At 33.1% G+C, this 21,701-nt stretch overlaps 11 protein-coding genes across 11 annotated transcripts, besides 4 other annotated features; 4 read left to right on the forward strand and 7 right to left on the reverse strand.

The window, feature by feature from the left end:
* The first annotated feature begins 3 nt into the window (after window positions 1-3).
* Window positions 4-2,567: a mobile genetic element.
* Window positions 903-1,639, reverse strand: TVAGG3_0525020 (protein of unknown function, DUF4106 family; the record flags this gene model as incomplete). The annotated part of the gene is made up of 1 exon (XM_051237380.1): window positions 903-1,639. A coding segment is annotated over one exon (737 nt), but the record flags the coding sequence as incomplete, so codon positions are not given.
* Window positions 2,568-2,822: 255 nt separating the features above from the next.
* On the forward strand, window positions 2,823-3,323 carry TVAGG3_0525030 (protein of unknown function, DUF4107 family; the record flags this gene model as incomplete). Its single annotated transcript, XM_051237381.1, has 1 exon — window positions 2,823-3,323. The coding sequence occupies one exon, from the start codon at window positions 2,823-2,825 to the stop codon at window positions 3,321-3,323; it is 501 nt and encodes a 166-aa protein (XP_051095205.1).
* Window positions 3,324-3,468: 145 nt separating this feature from the next.
* TVAGG3_0525040 (uncharacterized protein) lies at window positions 3,469-3,795 on the forward strand (the record flags this gene model as incomplete). Its single annotated transcript, XM_051237382.1, has 1 exon — window positions 3,469-3,795. The coding sequence occupies one exon, from the start codon at window positions 3,469-3,471 to the stop codon at window positions 3,793-3,795; it is 327 nt and encodes a 108-aa protein (XP_051095206.1).
* Window positions 3,796-4,969: 1,174 nt separating this feature from the next.
* TVAGG3_0525050 (uncharacterized protein) lies at window positions 4,970-6,759 on the reverse strand (the record flags this gene model as incomplete). The annotated part of the gene is made up of 1 exon (XM_051237383.1): window positions 5,037-5,498. One exon carries the CDS (start codon window positions 5,496-5,498, stop codon window positions 5,037-5,039), a length of 462 nt encoding a protein of 153 aa, XP_051095207.1.
* A 35-nt stretch (window positions 6,760-6,794) lies between these two features.
* Window positions 6,795-8,354: a mobile genetic element.
* Window positions 8,355-8,384: 30 nt separating this feature from the next.
* Window positions 8,385-10,442, reverse strand: TVAGG3_0525070 (GTPase protein; the record flags this gene model as incomplete). Its single annotated transcript, XM_001286537.1, has 1 exon — window positions 8,969-9,142. One exon carries the CDS (start codon window positions 9,140-9,142, stop codon window positions 8,969-8,971), a length of 174 nt encoding a protein of 57 aa, XP_001286538.1.
* A 2,471-nt stretch (window positions 10,443-12,913) lies between these two features.
* Window positions 12,914-14,217: a mobile genetic element.
* Window positions 12,994-14,121, reverse strand: TVAGG3_0525090 (Mariner transposase; the record flags this gene model as incomplete). The annotated part of the gene is made up of 1 exon (XM_051237384.1): window positions 12,994-14,121. The coding sequence occupies one exon, from the start codon at window positions 14,119-14,121 to the stop codon at window positions 12,994-12,996; it is 1,128 nt and encodes a 375-aa protein (XP_051095208.1).
* Window positions 14,218-14,753: 536 nt separating the features above from the next.
* Window positions 14,754-21,701: part of a mobile genetic element that runs on past the window's edge.
* On the reverse strand, window positions 15,860-16,096 carry TVAGG3_0525120 (uncharacterized protein; the record flags this gene model as incomplete). Its single annotated transcript, XM_051237385.1, has 1 exon — window positions 15,860-16,096. One exon carries the CDS (start codon window positions 16,094-16,096, stop codon window positions 15,860-15,862), a length of 237 nt encoding a protein of 78 aa, XP_051095209.1.
* On the reverse strand, window positions 16,146-16,586 carry TVAGG3_0525130 (uncharacterized protein; the record flags this gene model as incomplete). Its single annotated transcript, XM_051237386.1, has 1 exon — window positions 16,146-16,586. The coding sequence occupies one exon, from the start codon at window positions 16,584-16,586 to the stop codon at window positions 16,146-16,148; it is 441 nt and encodes a 146-aa protein (XP_051095210.1).
* On the reverse strand, window positions 18,219-18,653 carry TVAGG3_0525140 (uncharacterized protein; the record flags this gene model as incomplete). Its single annotated transcript, XM_051237387.1, has 1 exon — window positions 18,219-18,653. The coding sequence occupies one exon, from the start codon at window positions 18,651-18,653 to the stop codon at window positions 18,219-18,221; it is 435 nt and encodes a 144-aa protein (XP_051095211.1).
* On the forward strand, window positions 18,699-18,959 carry TVAGG3_0525150 (uncharacterized protein; the record flags this gene model as incomplete). The annotated part of the gene is made up of 1 exon (XM_051237388.1): window positions 18,699-18,959. The coding sequence occupies one exon, from the start codon at window positions 18,699-18,701 to the stop codon at window positions 18,957-18,959; it is 261 nt and encodes an 86-aa protein (XP_051095212.1).
* Window positions 18,984-19,841, forward strand: TVAGG3_0525160 (uncharacterized protein; the record flags this gene model as incomplete). The annotated part of the gene is made up of 1 exon (XM_001290752.2): window positions 18,984-19,841. One exon carries the CDS (start codon window positions 18,984-18,986, stop codon window positions 19,839-19,841), a length of 858 nt encoding a protein of 285 aa, XP_001290753.2.

The raw sequence follows: 21,701 nt of genomic DNA on the forward strand, positions 1-21,701 counted from the left end.
CGAGTTTCTTACTTATAAAATTTATCAAAAGCTTCTTATCGTCTTTGAGTAAAATTGTTTGTATAACTGAAGAAGGTAATGGTCTACGTTATCTGAAGGATTTGTTTGAACATTTATGTAAGGGTTGTCGTTGGCTTCTCTTGAAAGAATTTGGTCCAGTGGTGGATACTCTAACTTAACATCTGATGTAGCGTTAGCGTTTGAAGCTGTGTTTAAATTCACCGACTTAAGTTCTGGTTCTTTTTCTTTTCAAACACTCTGAACTATAGTTCTTTATGACAATATTGTTTGTCGTTCGTGAGTCAACATTTGATGTTGGTTCAATTGGAACATTAACAGCACCAGCTAAGATGGATTTGCTCTCATTTCATATAGAATAAAACCTTTTATATGTATGAAATGAACAATATACTCGACAAGGGTTTGAATGTAAAGCTAACGAATGAAAATATTGTTGAATTCACTGAGACAGGAGCTGTGTATAAAGATGTAGACTACTGAACAAAAGAGCTAAGGGAAGAAGCAGGAATATGAACAAAGGGTGGAAGCCTATAAAATTTATGTCAATGATGGCTCAGGAGGTTCAAACATAAAGTATGCAGAAAGTTATAGAGTTTATGCTCTCAAAGGTGAAAAGCCTTCATTTAAGAACAGCTATTCTAACGCATATCCTCAAAAGCTAAGGATGGGGAAGTGGATGATATGAATGACAGCAAAATATTAACAGAAATGGCGACAGAGATGCATGGAATTTGTTTACCATCAGTCAATTAAAGCATAAGATTTAAAACAATGTTGGTCGTTCCCATGGAATATTTTTGACTTTAATGGTATTAGTTATGATATGAATCTCAAGGTATGAACGAGGAGAGATGAGAGACTTATATGCTTCCCAAATTTCTTCAAAAGGTAATGTTATACCTGACTGTTTCCAAATGAGTTCAATATCATAGCGTGAGAAACCTTGAAAGATAACGAAGTCAGTTATGAGACGTTTTATGTTTAAAGCAAGAAAACGCCATGTTTGCATAAGTATTGCTACAGTTAAGTGGTAATGTCTGACTTTAGTTATGATGTTAGCTAATGGTGAGTCAGGCTTTGACACTAAACCTTTTCCGGCGAAGTCGTCACAAACGAGCAGAGTGTTTGAAGGATACTTTTTGAAGGGGTATTTTGAAAGTTTTGATAGAATGTAGTTTGTAAGTCGTTTCATATCGTAAACTCCTGAGTATTGACGTAAGTGGTGTTTGTCAATAATTCTTTCCATCTCTTCTGAAGTCTTTTGCATTCCTGACTGTATGAACTCTACAATAGCATAATATTTTCTCTTACGTCGAATGTAACGTTGAAGAAATTCAATGAGTTCGCTATCTGGAACTTTAACGACAGATGCTTGAACTTTACTCATGAATGTTTTCGCTGTTGAATCCATAGAGTCTGAAGTTGCTGATATAATGATTTGGTCATAGTAAGAGTCGTTTCCTAAACGCTCTGTTATGAGTATATGACGAATGAGGTTAAATGTCTTACCTGAACCCATCTTTCCACAATAGAAATAAACACCATTTGAACAGAACTCATAGTCCTTGCTGAAAGGAAGAATGAGAGAAGAGTTAAGTTTGTCTGTAGTTTCATTCATGTCTTCATCTACGTCATGTATTAAATGCTTCATTTTATCTCCATTAAAAATGCAAGTCAGAAATATTCAGAACATAGCACCGAGTCTAACTGACAAGAGTATAAAGATATACTATGAACATGTTATGATGAAACCTACCAAAATTCAAGAAAGTCAGTATACTTATGAATATCCAAGACACTGGGTAGAGTATGTAGGAGGTGAGAAAGCTATTGAAATCAGACAGGTTCGAAGTATTCCAGCAGGAAGAACAATATTATTGAAGAACTTTAATGTTTTGAGATATAATGATGAAACAAAGAAGCAAGATAGTTTCCCTGTTGCTGTGTATGTGAACTTAGATACAGGAGATGACATGAAAGTTTTTAATACAAAGCTTCAAACGGTAGTGAGAGAACAACTGACTGCGGAAGGGCATCCATTACCTTCAGAAGTTACCATAGCATATAATTTTGAAACAAACTCAATAGATTTTAAAGTCATCTCTGCAAAGAAGTCAGGTTTTACATTTAATGAAGCAGATGTATATTCGAATGAAAACTTCAAAGCTATTGCATGGTTAGATAATGACGATTGCTTTAAGAAAATATTTAAATACAGTGACTCAACGATGTCAATAGATGACCTTCGTGGAATGTTACCATCGACATTTACAGTAGAAGGTTCAGCAGGATTGCTTACAAGATTGTCAATTGGTGGTATTTGGTCTCGTGAGAACATTGTTATAAAATCCAGTATAAGTGAATTTGCTGAAGAATCTATATTATGTCTTTCAAACTACATGTATTCGCCGCCAAAGCATTATAGTATAACAAACTTTGTCAGTAAGTTTAACATAAGACTTGTCGAACCTTCTTCAATGAAAGATGTTGTGCTACCTAAAGATGGAAAGGATGGACTCATTATTGAGATGATTTTAATAGCATATTAAATGAGCTTGTTCTTGAAGGTCATTCATGATGAAATAACTGTTGTAGAAGATGTTAGCAATTGTTCAGACATTTTGAAGCGTATAGATGATATAAGAAATAAGTTAGATAGACCGCAAAGCAGTGAGGGCGAAGCCCGTGAGAACGCTTATGTTTCATTGACTTTCTCCAGTAACGAGAACTTTTATGAGATAATATTGAAGAGAGATGATTTTAATATGGGGTAAATGGTAGCTTGGGCAGCTTTAGGCGCAATGGGAACAAAAGCATTAGCATTTGGAGCAAAAGCACTTGGAGCTTATGACGCAGTAAATAAAATGAGTGGAGGAAGGGTTTCAAAGACATTAGATGCAAATAAAGGAAAGATTGGAGGCTGGGTTGCAAAGAAGTTAAGATTAAATAAAATGGGGCTCATAAATAAAGCATCCAATTTGGTTGCGACTGAGTCAGAAAATGCTTTAGGAAAGGACGATGAGTTTGCAAAACACGCAAAAGACTTTAATGACCAGATGAAAGGTGAAACAATGCATTTAAATAGAGTCGATGGAACTAAAGAAAATGTTTCTTCTCCACCAGTAGTTCTTCCGTATGGTCCCTATGGAATGTATGGAAACCCTTACGAAAGACCATTTGACCCATTGACTGGTGGAAGTAACTGGTATCATTACGGCCGAAGAAGAAAGACAGTCAAGTTGGAGACAGACGTGAAGAAAGCAACTAAAAAGAAACCAAGGAAGAGAGTTATAAAGCAATGAATTCAACAGGGTGAAAAAAACAGGTGAAAAAAGAGGTGAGATTTCACCACTTCACCTAAATTTATTTTTGTGCTATGTTTTCATACGCGTGAGGGTGGTGATATCATTTATTTTTAAGTTTATTTTTTATTTTATTTTTATATAAATGACGAAAACTATTGAGATAACAAACTACAACGGTCATGAGTTCAAGAATTTGTTCTTCGTTCCTCGTGAAAATACATTCTATCAGATACGAGGGAGAAAGGGTAAAGTTAGTTTGAGCGTTTATGAAGGAATGAAGAATGGAAAGTTTATACAAGCATACGATACAAACGGTAAGCGTGTTTCATTAGCTTTGTCAAAACTTACTAACATTTATTTTGACAGTGACTTTGACTCTGACGATTGGAGCGACAGCAGCGATACTGAAGAATATGAACTATTGTGTGAAGCACAGCAATGGGAAGAGTTGCAATACTTTTGTAAGTGAGAACGTTTATTTTTACAGTAGTGAAGTCGTTTGTGAAAACGTTAGTGAAGTCGTTTGTAAAAACGTTAGTGAAGTCGTTTGTAAAAACGTTAGTGAAGTCGTTTGTGAAAACGTTAGTGAAGTCGTTTGTAAAAACATTAGTGAAGTGGTTTGTAAAAACGTTAGTGAAGTCGTTTGTAAAAACATTAGTGAAGTGGTTTGTAAAAACGTTAGTGAAGTGGTTGGTGAAAACGTTAGTGAAGTGGTTGGTGAAAACGTTAGTGAAGTCGTTTGTAAAAACATTAGTGAAGTGGTTTGTGGCTTTATAAATATTTAAGGTTAAGTTGGTGTTTGTGTTTGTGTTGTAAAATATACGTTAACGGTTTTGTAAAGTGTCAAATTCACAAGTATTGCGTATGGAGGAACGCAGTGCCTCCATACACGAGACTTGTATACTAACTACTTTATTTCCCGAACTAAAGTGATGATTCGTGTTTTTGATCGAAATTTTGATCATCTAATTCATTGATTGATGAAATTATTCTTTTGTTTGTTAAAACAATAAATGTACTCTGTTTCTTTTCTGCAGTTGTATATCCTATTTTCTAACGCATATTTTGCAATCTTTAGTAGGAGATTCAAGTGTTTCTTTTATAGATGTTCCAAAATTGCCGTTTCTCCTTGGAAAAGCACTGTCCAAAATCTTTCATCAATGAGGAGAAAGACGGTGTTTCCACACCTTCCTCATTAAGATGATTTATTTTATCGTTAAGTTAAATGATATATATATATTTTAATACTAATCACTTCAAATTGTTCTGGGTATTAAAAAAAATAATAAAAAATGGACATCTGATGGGTATTTTTTTATCATAGAATTTTTGTTTAGTTTACATTATTTTTAAAAAGGTCTAGAATTTGAAATGAGAATTCGTTTTCTAATATTTAATTATATTGAAATATAAGGTGAGGTTCAAGCATAAGAAAAAGTGACATCGCCTACAGCGATGTCACTTTTTCGAAAATTTCTCATTTGGACACTTTAACTCTTATATCTGAATAATCAAATGTGTTTAACAAAAAACTGACATTTCTCTTGTTGAAAACATGATTTCAATTTATAGTTTCAATCAATTAAAACAATAGAAGATAAGAATAGAATACTACAAGATAGTATTCTTCAGATAAATATAAAAAAACTTTTTACAATAAAAATACATAGAAATATAAATAATAAAAAATAAAAACAAAAACAATAATAATTATCTGTTGTTATTTGATTTCTGAAGAAGAGGTAATTCAGATGATTCTTTCTTAGTTTCTTTAACAAATGCAGAACCATCATCACCATAGACGAAATCTCCACTTCCGCCGAAGTTAGAAACAGGAAGTTTGCCTTGTTTTGTAGATGATTTTTCGACCATCGCTGCTGTCTGTGACAAAACTTCGGCAACTGTCTGAACGTCCTTTTGAGTGGCGAATTTATCCATAGACGATGCAAGCTCTTTCACTCGTTCATTCAATCCGTTGATGATAACTCTGAACTTGTTAAATACTTTCTCAACAAAATCGCGATCAACTTTTCTTTCAACAGCTGACATAAGTTCATTTTTGTTTTTGATGAAAAGTTCCATTTGTCCTTTCAACTGTTCCGATGTTTCCTTTTCAATTACATGGACAACTGTCTGCTCTGGCTGCGATTTAGACGTATTCCCAACATACAAAATATTACCTGAAACTTGTGTTGAAATGTTATCATTTTCACTTTCACTTTTAACTGATTTTTTGTCATCGTTTTTCACTGATTTCTTGTCATCAATATCAAGCTTTGGAGGTGGAGAGTTATAGTTAGCTGTCGAGAAATTATATGCATCAATCCAGAGATCTTTTTAGTCTTGAAGAACGTTGTTGACTGTTTCTTCTTTATGCCAATGTCATCTTCTGAAATTTCGCCACTGATCATGTCTTCGTTTTCGCTGTCTTCTCTGTATCTTCCTCTTCTTCCAAGTCTCATTCTTTCAAGTGTTGATGTGCCTGATCCTGTTGGAAGAGAGCTAGATCTATCAGATTCATCTGGTGATTCATCGTCACCACCAACACGTGCAAATGTGAAGCTTGGATTATTGAAGAAACTGGGGACACATGTTGCCAAATTAAGTGGAGGAAGATGTTCTAAACCACTCGCGTTTGTTCTGATCAATTTGAATTCATCGATGATTGCGAGTACGACATCTCTAACATCTTTCTCATTCCTGTTGACGGCGTTTTGATTCGAAGGATATCTTGAAGAGCAGCATCGATTTGGCCGCCAAGATGGTCAACTGTTTTTTCTAGTTTTTGATGTTCTTTTGCACGAATGTCGTTGTCTAACGGAATCAACATTCCTGCACGTGTTGCTGCTGTTTGATGTGCCATGATGCTTGAAAGCATTGGACGGTTCGGAGATTCAGGATTTGATGGATTTTGCTGCAAATTATCAATTAATTGCTGCAAAACATCGACTCTTCTTGATAAAAGTGATTGTTCTGTCATTGCATTGACGAGAGCAGCTCTGTTTTGAGATGTAACTGCCCAAACTTCGTTGAGTTTTGGTGCATTATCTGATGTTGTGTGCATGAGCGCAATATCAAGAGCTTTTTGTAGAGAAGCGAGTCTGTTGTTAAGTAAATCGGCCATTGTTGTGTGTACTTGGTTGATTTGCTCTGTTGTACGTGCTTGAATTTGCTCAATTAAGTCATTATCTCCGGCATCGCCTGTAATTATCTCTCAAATTTTGGCCATTTTTCGCAGTTTGATCGGACAAAACCTCGCATTTCGACGCGAGATCGACACCAAAAATTCGGCAAAAATTATTAAAGGAGGTCTATCGTCGCAGATCACAAACTTAGTTTTAATGCAAGATTGCATACGAAAAATTTCGAACAAAAATTCATAAACACGGAAATGTAAATCAGAGCAGAAAAATATATTGTATGAAGATGTCGACTACGATACGAAATTCGAAAAACGAGATATTTAGAGAGTGGGGGACAAACTCGCCCATTGTCATTTTTTCATTAACCTTAAACTTGTAATTTTCATTATTTTTAATTAACCTTATTTCTTTCCATATTCCTGATTTATTTTATTCACTTACTATTAAAAGTCACATTTTAATAAAATATAATAATTTATTTATAGCATTTTTTACTATACTGTAATAAAAAATTAATTATAATAAATTAAATGTTTATTAAATCAAATGTTTTCTTTGCAATAATATTTTTAATGTTGAGTAAACAATGTTGGGATCAAGTGTATCATTTTTCAGACCTTTCTGAACAGCTTCAAGCATACTGATGCATTCGACTTTTTTAAATTGTGTCATTTCTTCGAAATCTCTTGTGACTTTTTTGATAACTTTAACACTTCTCTCTGAATCCAGACCTTTAATTTGCAACTTAATCAGGAATGAAGGAACAACACTGGAATATAACTCGATGACAAGTTCATCGAGTCGAAGATTTGGTTGTACACCACTTGTATGTGCCGGATACCATTGTGTCAAATTTTTTCTGAAATTAACTTTAAAAGTACTAAGTAAGATCATGAGATATAGCAATATATGTTTAAACTAACTTATATTTTGGTTGTACACCACTTGTATGTGCCGGATACCATTGTGTCAAATTTTTTCTGAAATTAACTTTAAAAGTACTAAGTAAGATCATGAGATATAGCAATATATGTTTAAACTAACTTATATTTTGGTTGTACACCACTTGTATGTGCCGGATACCATTGTGTCAAATTTTTTCTGAAATTAACTTTAAAAGTACTAAGTAAGATCATGAGATATAGCAATATATGTTTAAACTAACTTATATTTTGGTTGTACACCACTTGTATGTGCCGGATACCATTGTGTCAAATTTTTTCTGAAATTAACTTTAAAAGTACTAAGTAAGATCATGAGATATAGCAATATATGTTTAAACTAACTTATATTTTGGTTGTACACCACTTGTATGTGCCGGATACCATTGTGTCAAATTTTTTCTGAAATTAACTTTAAAAGTACTAAGTAAGATCATGAGATATAGCAATATATGTTTAAACTAACTTATATTTTGATTGTACACCACTTGTATGTGCCGGATACCATTGTGTCAAATTTTTTCTGAAATTAACTTTAAAAGTACTAAGTAAGATCATGAGATATAGCAATATATGTTTAAACTAACTTATATTTTGGTTGTACACCACTTGTATGTGCCGGATACCATTGTGTCAAATTTTTTCTGAAATTAACTTTAAAAGTACTAAGTAAGATCATGAGATATAGCAATATATGTTTAAACTAACTTATATTTTGGTTGTACACCACTTGTATGTGCCGGATACCATTGTGTCAAATTTTTTCTGAAATTAACTTTAAAAGTACTAAGTAAGATCATTTATTTTTGCATAATATAATGCCAATATGGTTTCTTTTGATTTTATTTCATTTATAAGCAAATCAGATTTACCCAAAAACTCCACTCCATAAGCGTTCATTTGCTAAATTAAAAAGTGACAATGGGCTAGTCTGTCCCTTTCTCATATTTAGAAGATTCACAAAAAATTAGAGTCATTAATTCGCAATTGTATAATTTTGAAGACTACATTGAGTCAAATTAATAGATTTACATGATATTATAAAATAAATAATAAGAGTTTACCAATAAAATTCTCGATTCAAGGTCGAAATTTTTTAAAAGTTCCTCTTCTTGGGAACTCGCTTAGATACTCTACCTGAAAATAGTATGAAAACTTCAAAGACTGTTAAGAACGGTCTCTGAAGTTTTTTGTTAACAATCAGTATCTGATTGTCGACTTTGTTCCTCAGTTTGGGTTCTTGCTTAGACATAGAGCCCAAGATGAGGAACAAAAGACTTCAAAGAATGCTAAGAGCAATCTTTTAAGTCTTTCCTCAACAATCAGTATCTGATTGTTGAGGGAGTTCTTCTATGATGCCTGTTCAGTTATGGCATCACAGATAAGTAACATAGACTTAAAAGAACATGCTTTATAGTCTTTTTTCAACAATCAGTATCCGATTTTTGAGGAAGTTCCTCTTCTTGGGTTCAAGGTCCGAATATTTACCTAAAATACGAATCATAGTATTAAATCAAGAATAATATTTCGAAGCATAAAATTAAATTAAATAATATCTTCATGAAATAACTTTTCCATCAACTTCTACATCTATTGGATTTACTCCTGCTCCAATCGTCGGAACAGTCTGATCAAGGAAAGAGCCACTCTTAATACGATGAATTAAACTAGTTTTACCTACACCAGAATCACCAACGGCGATAATTCTCGGTGAAAGTTCTTCGTCGTTCATTGTAAAATTTGTCAAAAGTTGGTTCAGCGGAAATACAATCAACGAAAATTTACAATTATTATGCCTCTTGTTGATGAATATTATTCAATAAACATTAAACAATTTAGATCCGGTAGTTCGAAATTTAAATGATCACAAGCTTAGTTTACAACTATTCAATAAAAAACACCTGATAGTACTTTTTCCCTATGATAGAATTAGTATTTTTATGAATGAACAAGGTCGTAGAATATATACGTCATACTCTATCTTTTTACCGTTTCGATAGGTGAATAACATAAATTTTTGTTCAAACATTTTCAATTATCCAGGGTTGCTTATTCAAAAATGTGATTTTTATTCATGTCTAACATATTACAATTGGTTTGGAAACAGATCCAATGCTATTTAACTAAGATACACTGATATATCTTATACTCTGACTTCTTGATAGAAAATTATAAATCAATTTATACAAAAATTAGTTTTTAATCTAATTTTAAAAACTGTTTCAATTCAGCAATTGAATTAACATTGTAACAATGTAAAATTTTGTATGTAGAGATGCATGGATCAATGTGTGTTGAGCGATTTCGTGTAGTATGGAATACTTCAGGAATTTTTGTGGGATATTTGTGAATTAGTTCTTCAATTGAAACAGCAAATTCAAGGCACTTTTTCCATTCATCTTTTGTAGTTAAGAAACTACCTAATGCAAGTGGCTGAAAGTTTGTAACATATCGAATTAAATCATTGCTAAGGGTGTTATCTAATCCATTTTCAGTAACTCGTTGTTTGTAAAGTTTACTTTTTTCAGCAAGAAATTTCATAAGTTTATGAACAGTATCAACGAAATCCCATGCATTGTGGTCAATATTATTATAATAATCAGCAATCTTCATTTGTAATGAATTTTGGATTTGATTACTGAAATAAATATATGGTAAGATAAACTTGAAAAAACGTAAATTTGTATGAATATGCTTGATTCAATCCTTCAAGATATTGATACATTTGATCTGATGAATTTGCTAAATAAGTGTAAATTTCTTCAAATTCTTGTTTAGAAATGTAATGAGGTTTTATAAATTTTAAAAAAGTATAGCATTTGTCTTGTGCTTGAGCATAATATGAGTAAAGTTTTGTTGGAATAAGATCAGGGTCAAGATTATATAATTTTTCACTAAGATCAATAACATGATTTACATACTCTTCAGAATTATCAACAAGATAACTACATCTTGAAGTAATTTGCTTATAACATCTCTGGTGAGATATTGTAAAAAAGCCTTCTCTATCAAACATTGATATAAAAATTTTCTTATCGTTTTGTAAAGTGATATAATTCAATAAAAATTTTTATGTCGTTTTTCCAAATATCGATTTTACCAAACAACTGTATATTTATATTTATTCAAATTCGTAACAAAATTTTTCTCAATCACAATCATAAAATCATATTGAATAAAGCACCGCTAAATTTTGTAAATATCTCAAATCAAATATATTGTCATTCGACAATTTTTGGATTGTTGGCTTGTCAATTCATATATAACATATTTTAATAATAGTGTAAAAATTGAAAAGGTGGGACGATTTTCAATAATTCCTCTATTTTGGAATTCTTGATAAAGATTGATAGTTTTATAAAATATTTCCAGTATTCATTGTAAAGCTATCAATCTTTACAAAAAATAAAGAAACAATAAATGGGCCGATATGTTGCTGGGCGTTTATTAGACTTTCTTGAAAACATATACCGCTATAATTACTTTGTAAAAATTTTTTCCATCATTCTACTTGCTATCCAAGTTGTCCTTTTATATGGAGACTTTAAATGGCAAGAAAATCCGAAGAACCCAATGTCGGACCAACTTAACGTCACAAATCTAACTCTTCCAAATGGTATTAAAAAACCTTCTGATTTTGATTCATATTTTAGAGTTAAATTATCTATTACGATTTTACAATTTTTATATTTCATTACAATGTTTGTTATCATAGTTATAATTTTAATCAAGAAATCAAGAACGAAAAAAAACACTTTTAGAGTATTTACAAACGATTATTGATACATTACAAGAATATCAAAACGGCATGCCACGTCATATAACTAATCAACTTGATCATGAAAAAATTGCTGATATTTTTTGGCATATCAATGAAGAAAGGTTCCCCGACAAAAGCGAATTGACGAAAATATCAGCGCAAATCAATCAATATTTTGCATGCATTCCACTTTCAGGTGTAACTTCTAAATCCAAAATTTCTTTAAATTCAAATGCAGAATACAAGTTCACCTCCTATAACAGTCTCACAAAAGATAGTCTCACGCTGCGCCCAAAATCAATCAATGATATCCAAGATATATATTTTGTTCCAATTCACTTTTTTACCTTTCTCATAATTATTATTTGTTTTGTAGCTTTGCCTGAGTCAGCTGAGAAAATCTATAACAATGAAACACTTCCTTACGATGAAAACATTACTGATAAAATTCTGAGTGTTGCAAAAGTTACAACAGATAAATCAGAATGCGTTATTTATATTGTTATTGATGGTGTTACTTTATTTATCGAACTTCTTGTTTATTTTGTACAAATATATATTTATTATTACGTGATTCCAAAGCTAGTTGAGGAATTTAATGATTCAGATCCTATTTCAAATGAATTCATTGAAGACTTGGCAAGAACATATAGAATTTGTCCTTGGCCACATCTTGAAAGAATTAAACTAACTTATTCGATTTGTATTGGTCATAATGTTCACAATGAAATTCTAATGGAGCAACTTTCCTATAGCCAAATCGCTAATGGAGAACTGATAATTGGGAATAATTCGTCAGATATTAGCATTAAACCATCTACAATAATGAGCCAACTGACTCAAATCAATAATCATTTATCAACTTCTTTGAATGATATATCAAATCTTATTCTTAAAAACCAGAGCCGATATCAAGGAATTCTTCAATCTATTGCTAATGAAAACGCTGTATTCAATCAAATAATGTTAAACTTTACGAATTTAATGTTTACAAATACTAACTTGTATAATGTTCATAGAACAATCTATGACTACAACTTACGTTTGCAGGACCAATTTCAATACCTTCAAAGATTTAATCAACCCGTCAGAAAATATTTCCCATATATTTGTTTTCTAATCCAGAAATTACAAACATTAACAGAAATAGTTACATCTTATTATAATGATTACTTGAATTATACTCAACAAATTTATTTTTACAAGAATGAAGGTGATCTTACTGTAGATATTATAGGATTTATTCCAATAAAAGGCTGGCAAATAACATTGCTTTCGCAGGCGCTTAATGATTTTATTCATGGAAATAGACGATTTACAATTGAAGATCTGAAAAAATTAAGAAATGACCTCAATATATTAGAAAGAGAACTCACTAATTTTAACAAGATGTACTTGAAGAGATTGGATCATTTGAGTTCACTTGAGAAATTTAATAGGGTTAATTTGATACCTCTTGGAGAATACATCGTCCATTTTTTTTCAAATCTCATGATTGAATTTGCACAGTTTGCTGCAATCGACATCTTTTCCGATTACACTCTACTTGATTTGCCTAACCCTGTAATACCAATGGCACCTCGTTATAATCAAACCCAAGCTGCTATAAGACGAATGACAACTATTTTGAATGATTGCCAGCAAGCGATATTCCCAGAAATTTCTGAATTAATCAAGGAAAATATTGGTTTATTTAATCAAATCAAATATTTCCAAACCAATTTTGAAAATCAACTAATTCTATAGGGTGTCCAAAGGTGTGTTTAGCACAAACCTGAATACTGCGAATAGAAATAAACAAGTTACATATATATAAAGTTTATTTAAATATAATCACCATTGGATTCAATCACGCGTTCGCAGCGATCGATCCAGGCTTGAAAGACACGCTTTAAATCATCATGAGAAAATTGCTCAAATTGCTCTCTTACAAAATTTTCAAGATCATCTGGACTCGCGAATTCGCGTCCTTCAGCTCTCTTTTTTAGCGTGCCGAATAAATAAAAGTCAGAGGGTGCAATATCAGGTGAATAAATTGGTTTTGGAATAACTTTGACATTGTTTTCCACCAAGTAATTCATTACCTTATGACTTTTGTGAACTCTTGAATTATCAAAATGAATTGCAAACTTTTGTTTTTGTTGTTTGGATTTCTCAAACTCATCAGAATTGATAATTTGAGTAAGAACATTGTCAATTAGATACTGAGCATTCATCGTATTAGGTTTTTGAAGAATATCAATTGCGATGATGCCATTCACGCCCCAAAAAACCGACAACATCATCATTGGTGTGTCAATTTTTTTCTTCGGGAATGTTTGCGGATTTTCATCCTTCGGGATCCACATGATTTTGGCTTCTGTTGCATATTGAAACCAAGACTCGTCCCCTGTTACTAAAAAGCGAAACTTCTTGGATTGATACGCACCCAATATAGAGAGGAGCTCTTTCGAAGATTGGACTCTAGATTTTTTTTGAACTGAATTAAGGTTGTGCGGAACCCAACGTGTATACGCTAGTTTGTAGTTCAAATAATTGTGCAGATAATAACTGACTGTTGTACGTGGTATCTTTGTCATCTCCTCTATCCTTCTGAGTGATGCTCTTGGGTCTTCATCTAGCGCTTGAAGAATTGCTTTGATTTTTCTTTGATCCGGCGATTTTTTGTCAATTTTTATGATGGGCGCCTTTTTGTTCATGAAGTGATACATCCTAACATGATACGTTACAGTGGAATAGCTAGGAGCATCCATACCGAAGCATTTTACCAATGTCTCGTAGATTTTTTTACAGTCTTTGCATTTTTTTGCAAGAGCGAGGATGTTTTCTTTATGATTCATTAAAAAAATGAAAAAAATCCCGCCAAAATTTCCCGCGAAACCGCCTCTTGTCTCAAAATTCATTTTATATCCCGGCATGGCGCCAAAATACAACATACTCATCATATACATATATTCATATTTTTTATTATATATTTATAATCAGCATATATCTCCTTTAATAGTCTCATATAGAGCGCTGTGCTAAACGCACCTTTGGACACCCTATATTCAAAAAACAATTCCAGGAAATATTTTCCATATTAAATTCGACAGGGATCAATAAACAAATCTTAGTTGCTTTCAATAATACCGAATCTTTCATCAATTCTATTCCGCCAGCCAATTATCTTTTTACAGGCAATGTATTCGATTGTGGCGTAAACTATCGACTAATCGATTATGAGCTTACAATGAAAATCAAGCAGCTTCAAGAGCTAGAAAATCAACTTACAGAAAAAATCGGATCGCTCATGTTTGCCACTCAATTAAATCAGGACCTCGTTAATTTTACAAATTCAATAGTTTTTCCTAATCATGTCACTGATTTTAGGTTGATGATTAATGAATTAATACTTAAAAAAGCATTTCTTCAAAATCATTTCCTTAGTGAGCCAAATTACAAAACATACATTGATATATCGAATCAGCGCCATATATCTATCCAAAAACTCAAAACTAAAGTTAGTTCATTATTTCCTTATCCTCAGCCTCCTGTTAATGTTGACACAGAATACTATGCTTCATTAAATTTGGATAACTTTAGTTAGTATACAAGTCTCGTGTATGGAGGCACTGCGTTCCTCCATACGCAATACTTGTGAATTTGACACTTTACAAAACCGTTAACGTATATTTTACAACACAAACACCAACTTAACCTTAAATATTTATAAAGCCACAAACCACTTCACTAATGTTTTTACAAACGACTTCACTAACGTTTTCACCAACCACTTCACTAACGTTTTCACCAACCACTTCACTAACGTTTTTACAAACCACTTCACTAATGTTTTTACAAACGACTTCACTAACGTTTTTACAAACCACTTCACTAATGTTTTTACAAACGACTTCACTAACGTTTTCACAAACGACTTCACTAACGTTTTTACAAACGACTTCACTAACGTTTTCACCAACCACTTCACTAACGTTTTTACAAACAACTTCACTAATGTTTTTACAAACGACTTCACTAACGTTTTTACAAACCACTTCACTAATGTTTTTACAAACGACTTCACTAACGTTTTCACAAACGACTTCACTAACGTTTTTACAAACGACTTCACTAACGTTTTTACAAACGACTTCACTAACGTTTTCACAAACGACTTCACTAACGTTTTCACAAACGACTTCACTACTGTAAAAATAAACGTTCTCACTTACAAAAGTATTGCAACTCTTCCCATTGCTGTGCTTCACACAATAGTTCATATTCTTCAGTATCGCTGCTGTCGCTCCAATCGTCAGAGTCAAAGTCACTGTCAAAATAAATGTTAGTAAGTTTTGACAAAGCTAATGAAACACGCTTACCGTTTGTATCGTATGCTTGTATAAACTTTCCATTCTTCATTCCTTCATAAACGCTCAAACTAACTTTACCCTTTCTCCTCGTATCTGATAGAATGTATTTTCACGAGGAACGAAGAACAAATTCTTGAACTCATGACCGTTGTAGTTTGTTATCTCAATAGTTTTCGTCATTTATATAAAAATAAAATAAAAAATAAACTTAAAAATAAATGATATCACCACCCTCACGCGTATGAAAACATAGCACAAAAAATAAATTTAGGTGAAGTGGTGAAATCGCACCTCTTTTTTCACCTGTTTTTTTCACCCTGTTGAATTCATTGCTTTATAACTCTCTTCCTTTCTCCAACTCTTCTAACTTCTTCCTAAGTTCAGCAATGTTGTCCTCATGAAGTTTAATCTTTCTCAAAATTCCTTCTTTATCTAATGGTTGCTTTATCTTTCTAAACTGAACTCTACCATCCTTCATAGTATGAATGTAAAAACCTTCTGGAATAGTTCCTGATTTAATGTATTCTACCAAAAACTTTTGTTTCATTGCTTCAGTGACTTTATTTGTCATTTCAATCAAATAAAAATTTTAATATTAAATAAAAATAACGTTATTTTTTTCAGTAAGGAAACGCAGGAGTTTTACGATTTATTTGAGGAGTAGGTTCTGGTTTAAATGTTGGAGTCGGTTTAGGAGTTGACTTTTGAACAGGAGTTTGTACTTCCATAGGTTCAGGAGTCATTGAAGGTTTTGCTTGTGAAGGTGTTGGAGTTTGTTTAACTTCAGCTACTTCAGTATTATTTACAACATTTGCTTTATTTCTTTTCAACATCATAACTGCTCCTGCTGTAGCTAGCAAACCTAGTGGGAGACCATATCTTATATAAGGACTTGACCAAATGCTATTTTTGACAGGAGCTGGTGGAACACCTAACCTTGGTGAGACTGCTCTTTGCCATTGTGCAGCTCGTAAGAAATATTCAATAGGTGCTCCATAATCGTTTGGTAAAGTTTGTTTCATAGATGGTGAAGGTTCACGAGAGCTTGATGAAGAACTCATTTATAAGCTTTAAAAATAAACGTTCATCCTTTATTCCTCACTGTCGTCCGTAGCTAAGTTATAGTCATCTAATCTTATTATGGGGATGCCATTAGTACGCACCTGAATGGCAAAGCAACAATCCCTCATAAATCCAATAAGTGGCTTTGGTACATTTTCAGTTGCTAGTTCAATAGGTCCTTTAACAGACAATTTGTATGTTATTGGAGCAGTAGATGTTTGACCTTGCTGGAAGCAAAAGTCCACTTCTGTTGGAAAACCACATAAGAAATGTGTGTTGTCATAGCTATCCCATTTATGTTCCACACTACCATCATCCACCAATGACCTCATAACATCTTCATTAAATCCTATCATATCATTGTTTGTATTGCAGGCGTTCGCAACCATTTCATAAAATACAGGTCCATATGATTTTTCAGGTTCTGCAGGCATATTTCCATAAGCTCCCATGGAAAGCTGAAGATATTTAAACTTAGGGTTCTCAAAATTAACATAATAGTTGTCTTTCTTTCTAAATAGTGCCCAAATACTTTTAACATTAATAGGCGTATAAGCTGCTGTAAATGTTGCACTTGAACTATCTGTATTCTTTGAGAATGAACCATCCATAGGAATCCAATCCATAACTTTAACAGGGAAACATAAAGCCTCGTTTGTATAATGTTCTACAAGTTCTGTATAAATGTTAGGGTCTAAAGAGAATGACTTTGGATGAATGAAACATTCATTAAAATCCATCTTTGTTCGAAATAGTTGCTGGGTTACAGTTGTAATAGTAACTGTTCCACTAGCTTCTACTGCCTTCGTTATCATAGTGAATGGTTCATTCCATGGAACAAATTTATTTGTCGGTGGATTTGAATCTGAAGCAAATGCAACTTTAAGAGTTGGATTGAAAGCAATGATATCATTTACAGATATAGATGTGCATTGTAAGGCGTCGCTACTGAACTTTACTTTAAGCTGAATGTTTCCTGCAAAAGCTGGAATAAATCGAATAGCTTCTAATGGAAGGAATCTTCTAACAGGAATTCTTAAACGAAGCTTAAAATCAAATGATTTTCCTGCTGTAATTGGACCACTAACAATTTGTCCTGTTCTGCATGTTCCCGAATGACTCCATACATCTTCATGTCGAGTCTTTGAGAAAACATCTACTTTCTTTATTTGTTCGGTAGTTTGTGAGTTTGAAGTTATATATGCTTCTTCTCTTGCGTTGTCTTGAGAATATACGATACGACCATTTGCAAGGATTTGATATCCAGCAACTGCATAGAAAGCGTCATCGAAACCAATCCAAAATCCTGGTGGGTTTGTTTTATTGGAACCTGAACCAATTTCTTTATCTGCAATAAATTGACCTTCCATTTTATACGTAATGAATGTATTGTAAAGGTCCAACATATTTTCACCAGGAGGTGAGAGATTGAATGTTACCCATGTGTTATCTTTAGCAGTTCCAGGTTGTGATGGAATCTTTGCGTCAGAATATTTTCTATTAGTGTCACCAATTTGAACTGTATTGTCTATGATATCGAAATATGAGCGAATCTGATGAATATGCTCTGCTGGAGTAAATTCGTTTAACTGTTCGTTCTGCATGTATTTACTTCGGATAAAAATATCTATTTACTTCATTATTCTCACTCTTCTTCTTGGCATTCGTGGTGGAAGTTGTTTCTTGACATTTTCAATGAACTGTACATTCTCTTTTGTCTCAACTTCTTTCACTGGCGGGTCAGGATTCTTTGACTCGGTTTGTTTTTCAATGAAATTCACGAACTTTGCAATAAGCTCTTGGTTCGTTATTGAAAGTACATCTGGCTTCTTTTCTTCTGGTTCTATTGACTTTTCAGTTTGAACAGAAGGTTTTATATGGGCTTCGTGGACTTCACCCTTACCATACACCTTAATGTTGTCGCTTTCTGCATTCGCTAATGGAACCTTTCTTTTTCTTACGTATATTTTACCATCTTTACTCTGACTTACGTAATAGAAAGGATGTTGTATTCCTCTTGCGTCATTTAATATAATAGACTCTCGCTCTGATTTTGACAAGCTCATTTTACATCGGTTAAAGTTTTAATTTTGTTTTTTATCTGCAGTCAAATGACTCAGACAAGCCCTACGGACAAGACCCAAGGGGTCATAGATGTTGAAGCATTGAAGAAAGAAATTCGTGAGCAAATTTTATCCGAACTGAAGGAACAAAAACAAGAACAAAATCCAGAGAGACCAAAGAGAAAACTTAGTGAAAAACAACTTGCTGCATTAGCTGCTGGAAGACAGAAGAACCCACGTTTGCTGGCGAAGAAAGCTAGAGAAGAAGCTGAAGCAAAAGCTAAAAAAGCTGAAGCAAAGAAAGAGTAAATGGTTTATTTTTATCAGAATTAAATGTATAGACAAATACCTTTATCTGTTGCTTTCAGTAGTGAAAACCCTGACGTCAAAATAAAGGGGAACAGAGTAACGTTTAAGTTTCCAACAGACTGGATTGTGAACATAAATGAAGAGAAGTACATTGGCATAACATCTATGTATATAACACGTGCTTTCAGAAAGGTTGACTTTATACTTCAAGTCGAGATAGAAAATGACGAACAGTCTTTAAGCGCCCAAAACATTCACATATACAAATACTTTAAAGACGATACAACATTGCAACAATGTATGATTTCATTTAATGAGATGTTCGAGAAAAAGTTCAACATTGAAGTACAAACTTTACAGCCTTTACGTGAGTTTCTTGCACAACTGAAAGAAGAAGGTAGTCAGCCACAACTTATAGACTTTCATTATGAATTTAATGAAAATGAAGATGGAACTCATGACTGTCAGTTTGTTGTATTCTCACCATTCAATGAAGTCGCTAAAAAGAAAGAAAATCCATTACGTATAAGATTTCAAATCTCTGAACCAAGTGATGATTTCAAGAATGTTTTCAATTATGATGCAATGCTTCCGAGGAAAAATGAATTTTCAAAGATTGTAACACCTGGCATTTGGGATAGAAAGCAAGCTATATTATATTCAAACTTAAGTAAGGGAGTTGAAAATGAGTTCATTGGTCATACAAGAACTACACCACTGCCAAATCCTAAATACTATAAATTAACTGGCTTCAATCGTGAGTTTTGGATAGACATGTTCTCCACTCATGACCATAACTGCCCAGTGTTCTTACCTCCAGACCATAAGGACTGTCTCTACATTGAAGCACAACTCTTAAATTCTACAATAGCTGTATTGTAAAATCTACGCTAGCTTTATTTTTATCACGAATGACCTCATTGCTGACAAAAATAAATGACCTCATTCATGATCTCATTGCTGACCTCATTCATGACCTCATTCATGACCTCATTCATGATCTCATTCATGACCTCATTCATGACCTCACTGCTGACAAAAATAAATGACCTCAGAACTTCAACTTACGAATAAAGCTTGTTTTAGTCGTTATTGAGAAGTTAAACTTCTCTTCAAAGCAAGGTTGACATGACTTACATAAGTCAAATCCAATCTCTTGACCGTCATAAAGTGCTTTATATAACTTCATAACACTGAACTCAGAGTCTTTGTCAAATTTTCCTTGCGGAACCATTAAACCTTTATCTTCATCATAGAAACACTGAACAGAGTCAGGAAACATTTCATTAGCGGTTAAAGCAATAACATCTTGCTTCACGCCTTTCATTCTGCAGTGAAATGCAACTTCATTTAAATCATTCGTGAGTAAGTCTATGTAAGTCTTCTTTCCACAAAATATTGACTTGTATGCTAAACTTTGTTTTCCAGGTGTTATTTCTGCGAAGTCACTATGAAACTGACCAAGGTTTTTACCAATGAGAACTCTTCCATAACGTTTCTCAAACTCTTCAGCTAAACGAGGGATATCTTCATTGTAGAGATGCATACTGTCGGTGTCGCTATAAAAGATGTCCATTCCTAAGTCTTCAGCAGTACAGAATACTTCACACATTATTCTCTTCGACATAGATAGAATGTTAACACCAAGTGGACAGAAGTTAAAGTGTCTGCAAATGCTTTTCGTTAGCTTGAAAATAGTTTTATCTGAACCATCCAAACCTTCGAACTTCACTATATGGTTGTAGTTTCTGATGGCATATCTTATAGCATCTTTGTCATTTACTATGGTTATTTTTGACTCAATAGGAGATAGAATAGTTTTGCCATAAATACTGTTCAGAATGAGCTTTATATTTTCTTGCAAAGGATTTCCTTCTTTCTTATACTTTAACCTTAACTCAAACAACTTCTTTACTTCATCTCTTATTCTAATATCTCTGTTTCCATCGTAATAGTATCCTTGCAACACTTCACATTTGACACCTTGATATTTTATGAGGTCTTGTAATGTTATATGGTCAACATACATGAGACAGCAAGTGTTTGAACTTCTGGGAACGTTAAGTTCTGGATTTAGTTCAGGGTCACAAACTATTAAAGGAAAGTGTCTATGTATTCCAATCTCTGTTATCTTAATGAGAACAAAGAAGCCGGACATAAACTTTTCACCAATGGGTTCCTTTTGGTCGTCATCGAATAAATGTCTCATGAGATACTCTGTGCTTAGCATCTCATCCTTCAATACTTTTGGAATTCCTTCTAAAGTATACAATCTTGCTATAGCTGATGGATATAATGAAACAGCGTCGAAGTCAGCAATGAGTTTCTTTTTGCTCTTTTGTTTCATGTTATCTGACAACATACATCTTCCACCTTGAATGCATCTCGAAATAAATTCTCTTGGTTTATTTGAGAGGTCATAAAGATTTCCATTCGGGAAGTACACTCTGTTCTCAAATAATTTGTTAGCAATTGAACAAATACTAACGTAGTCATAAACGTTTAAATCAAATTCTTTCAATATGTCATTGCGGAACTTAACAAAACCTTCTCTTAAAATTCTTACATCTTGTTTGCAATAAAACGTGCTATATTTTTCTAAGTCGAAGTGGTTCTCATCTATTCTGCAACCTTTGATGGAATCTATGTTCTTCATGAACGTTTCAATATCTTTTACAAACTTACATGCTTCAGAAATGACACCAGTTCTGTTGTCATTTGCTAACAAAACACTGCTGTAGT

This window comes from Trichomonas vaginalis, chromosome II, assembly GCF_026262505.1.
Source record: "Trichomonas vaginalis G3 chromosome II, whole genome shotgun sequence".
NCBI classification, from domain to species: domain Eukaryota; phylum Parabasalia; order Trichomonadida; family Trichomonadidae; genus Trichomonas; species Trichomonas vaginalis.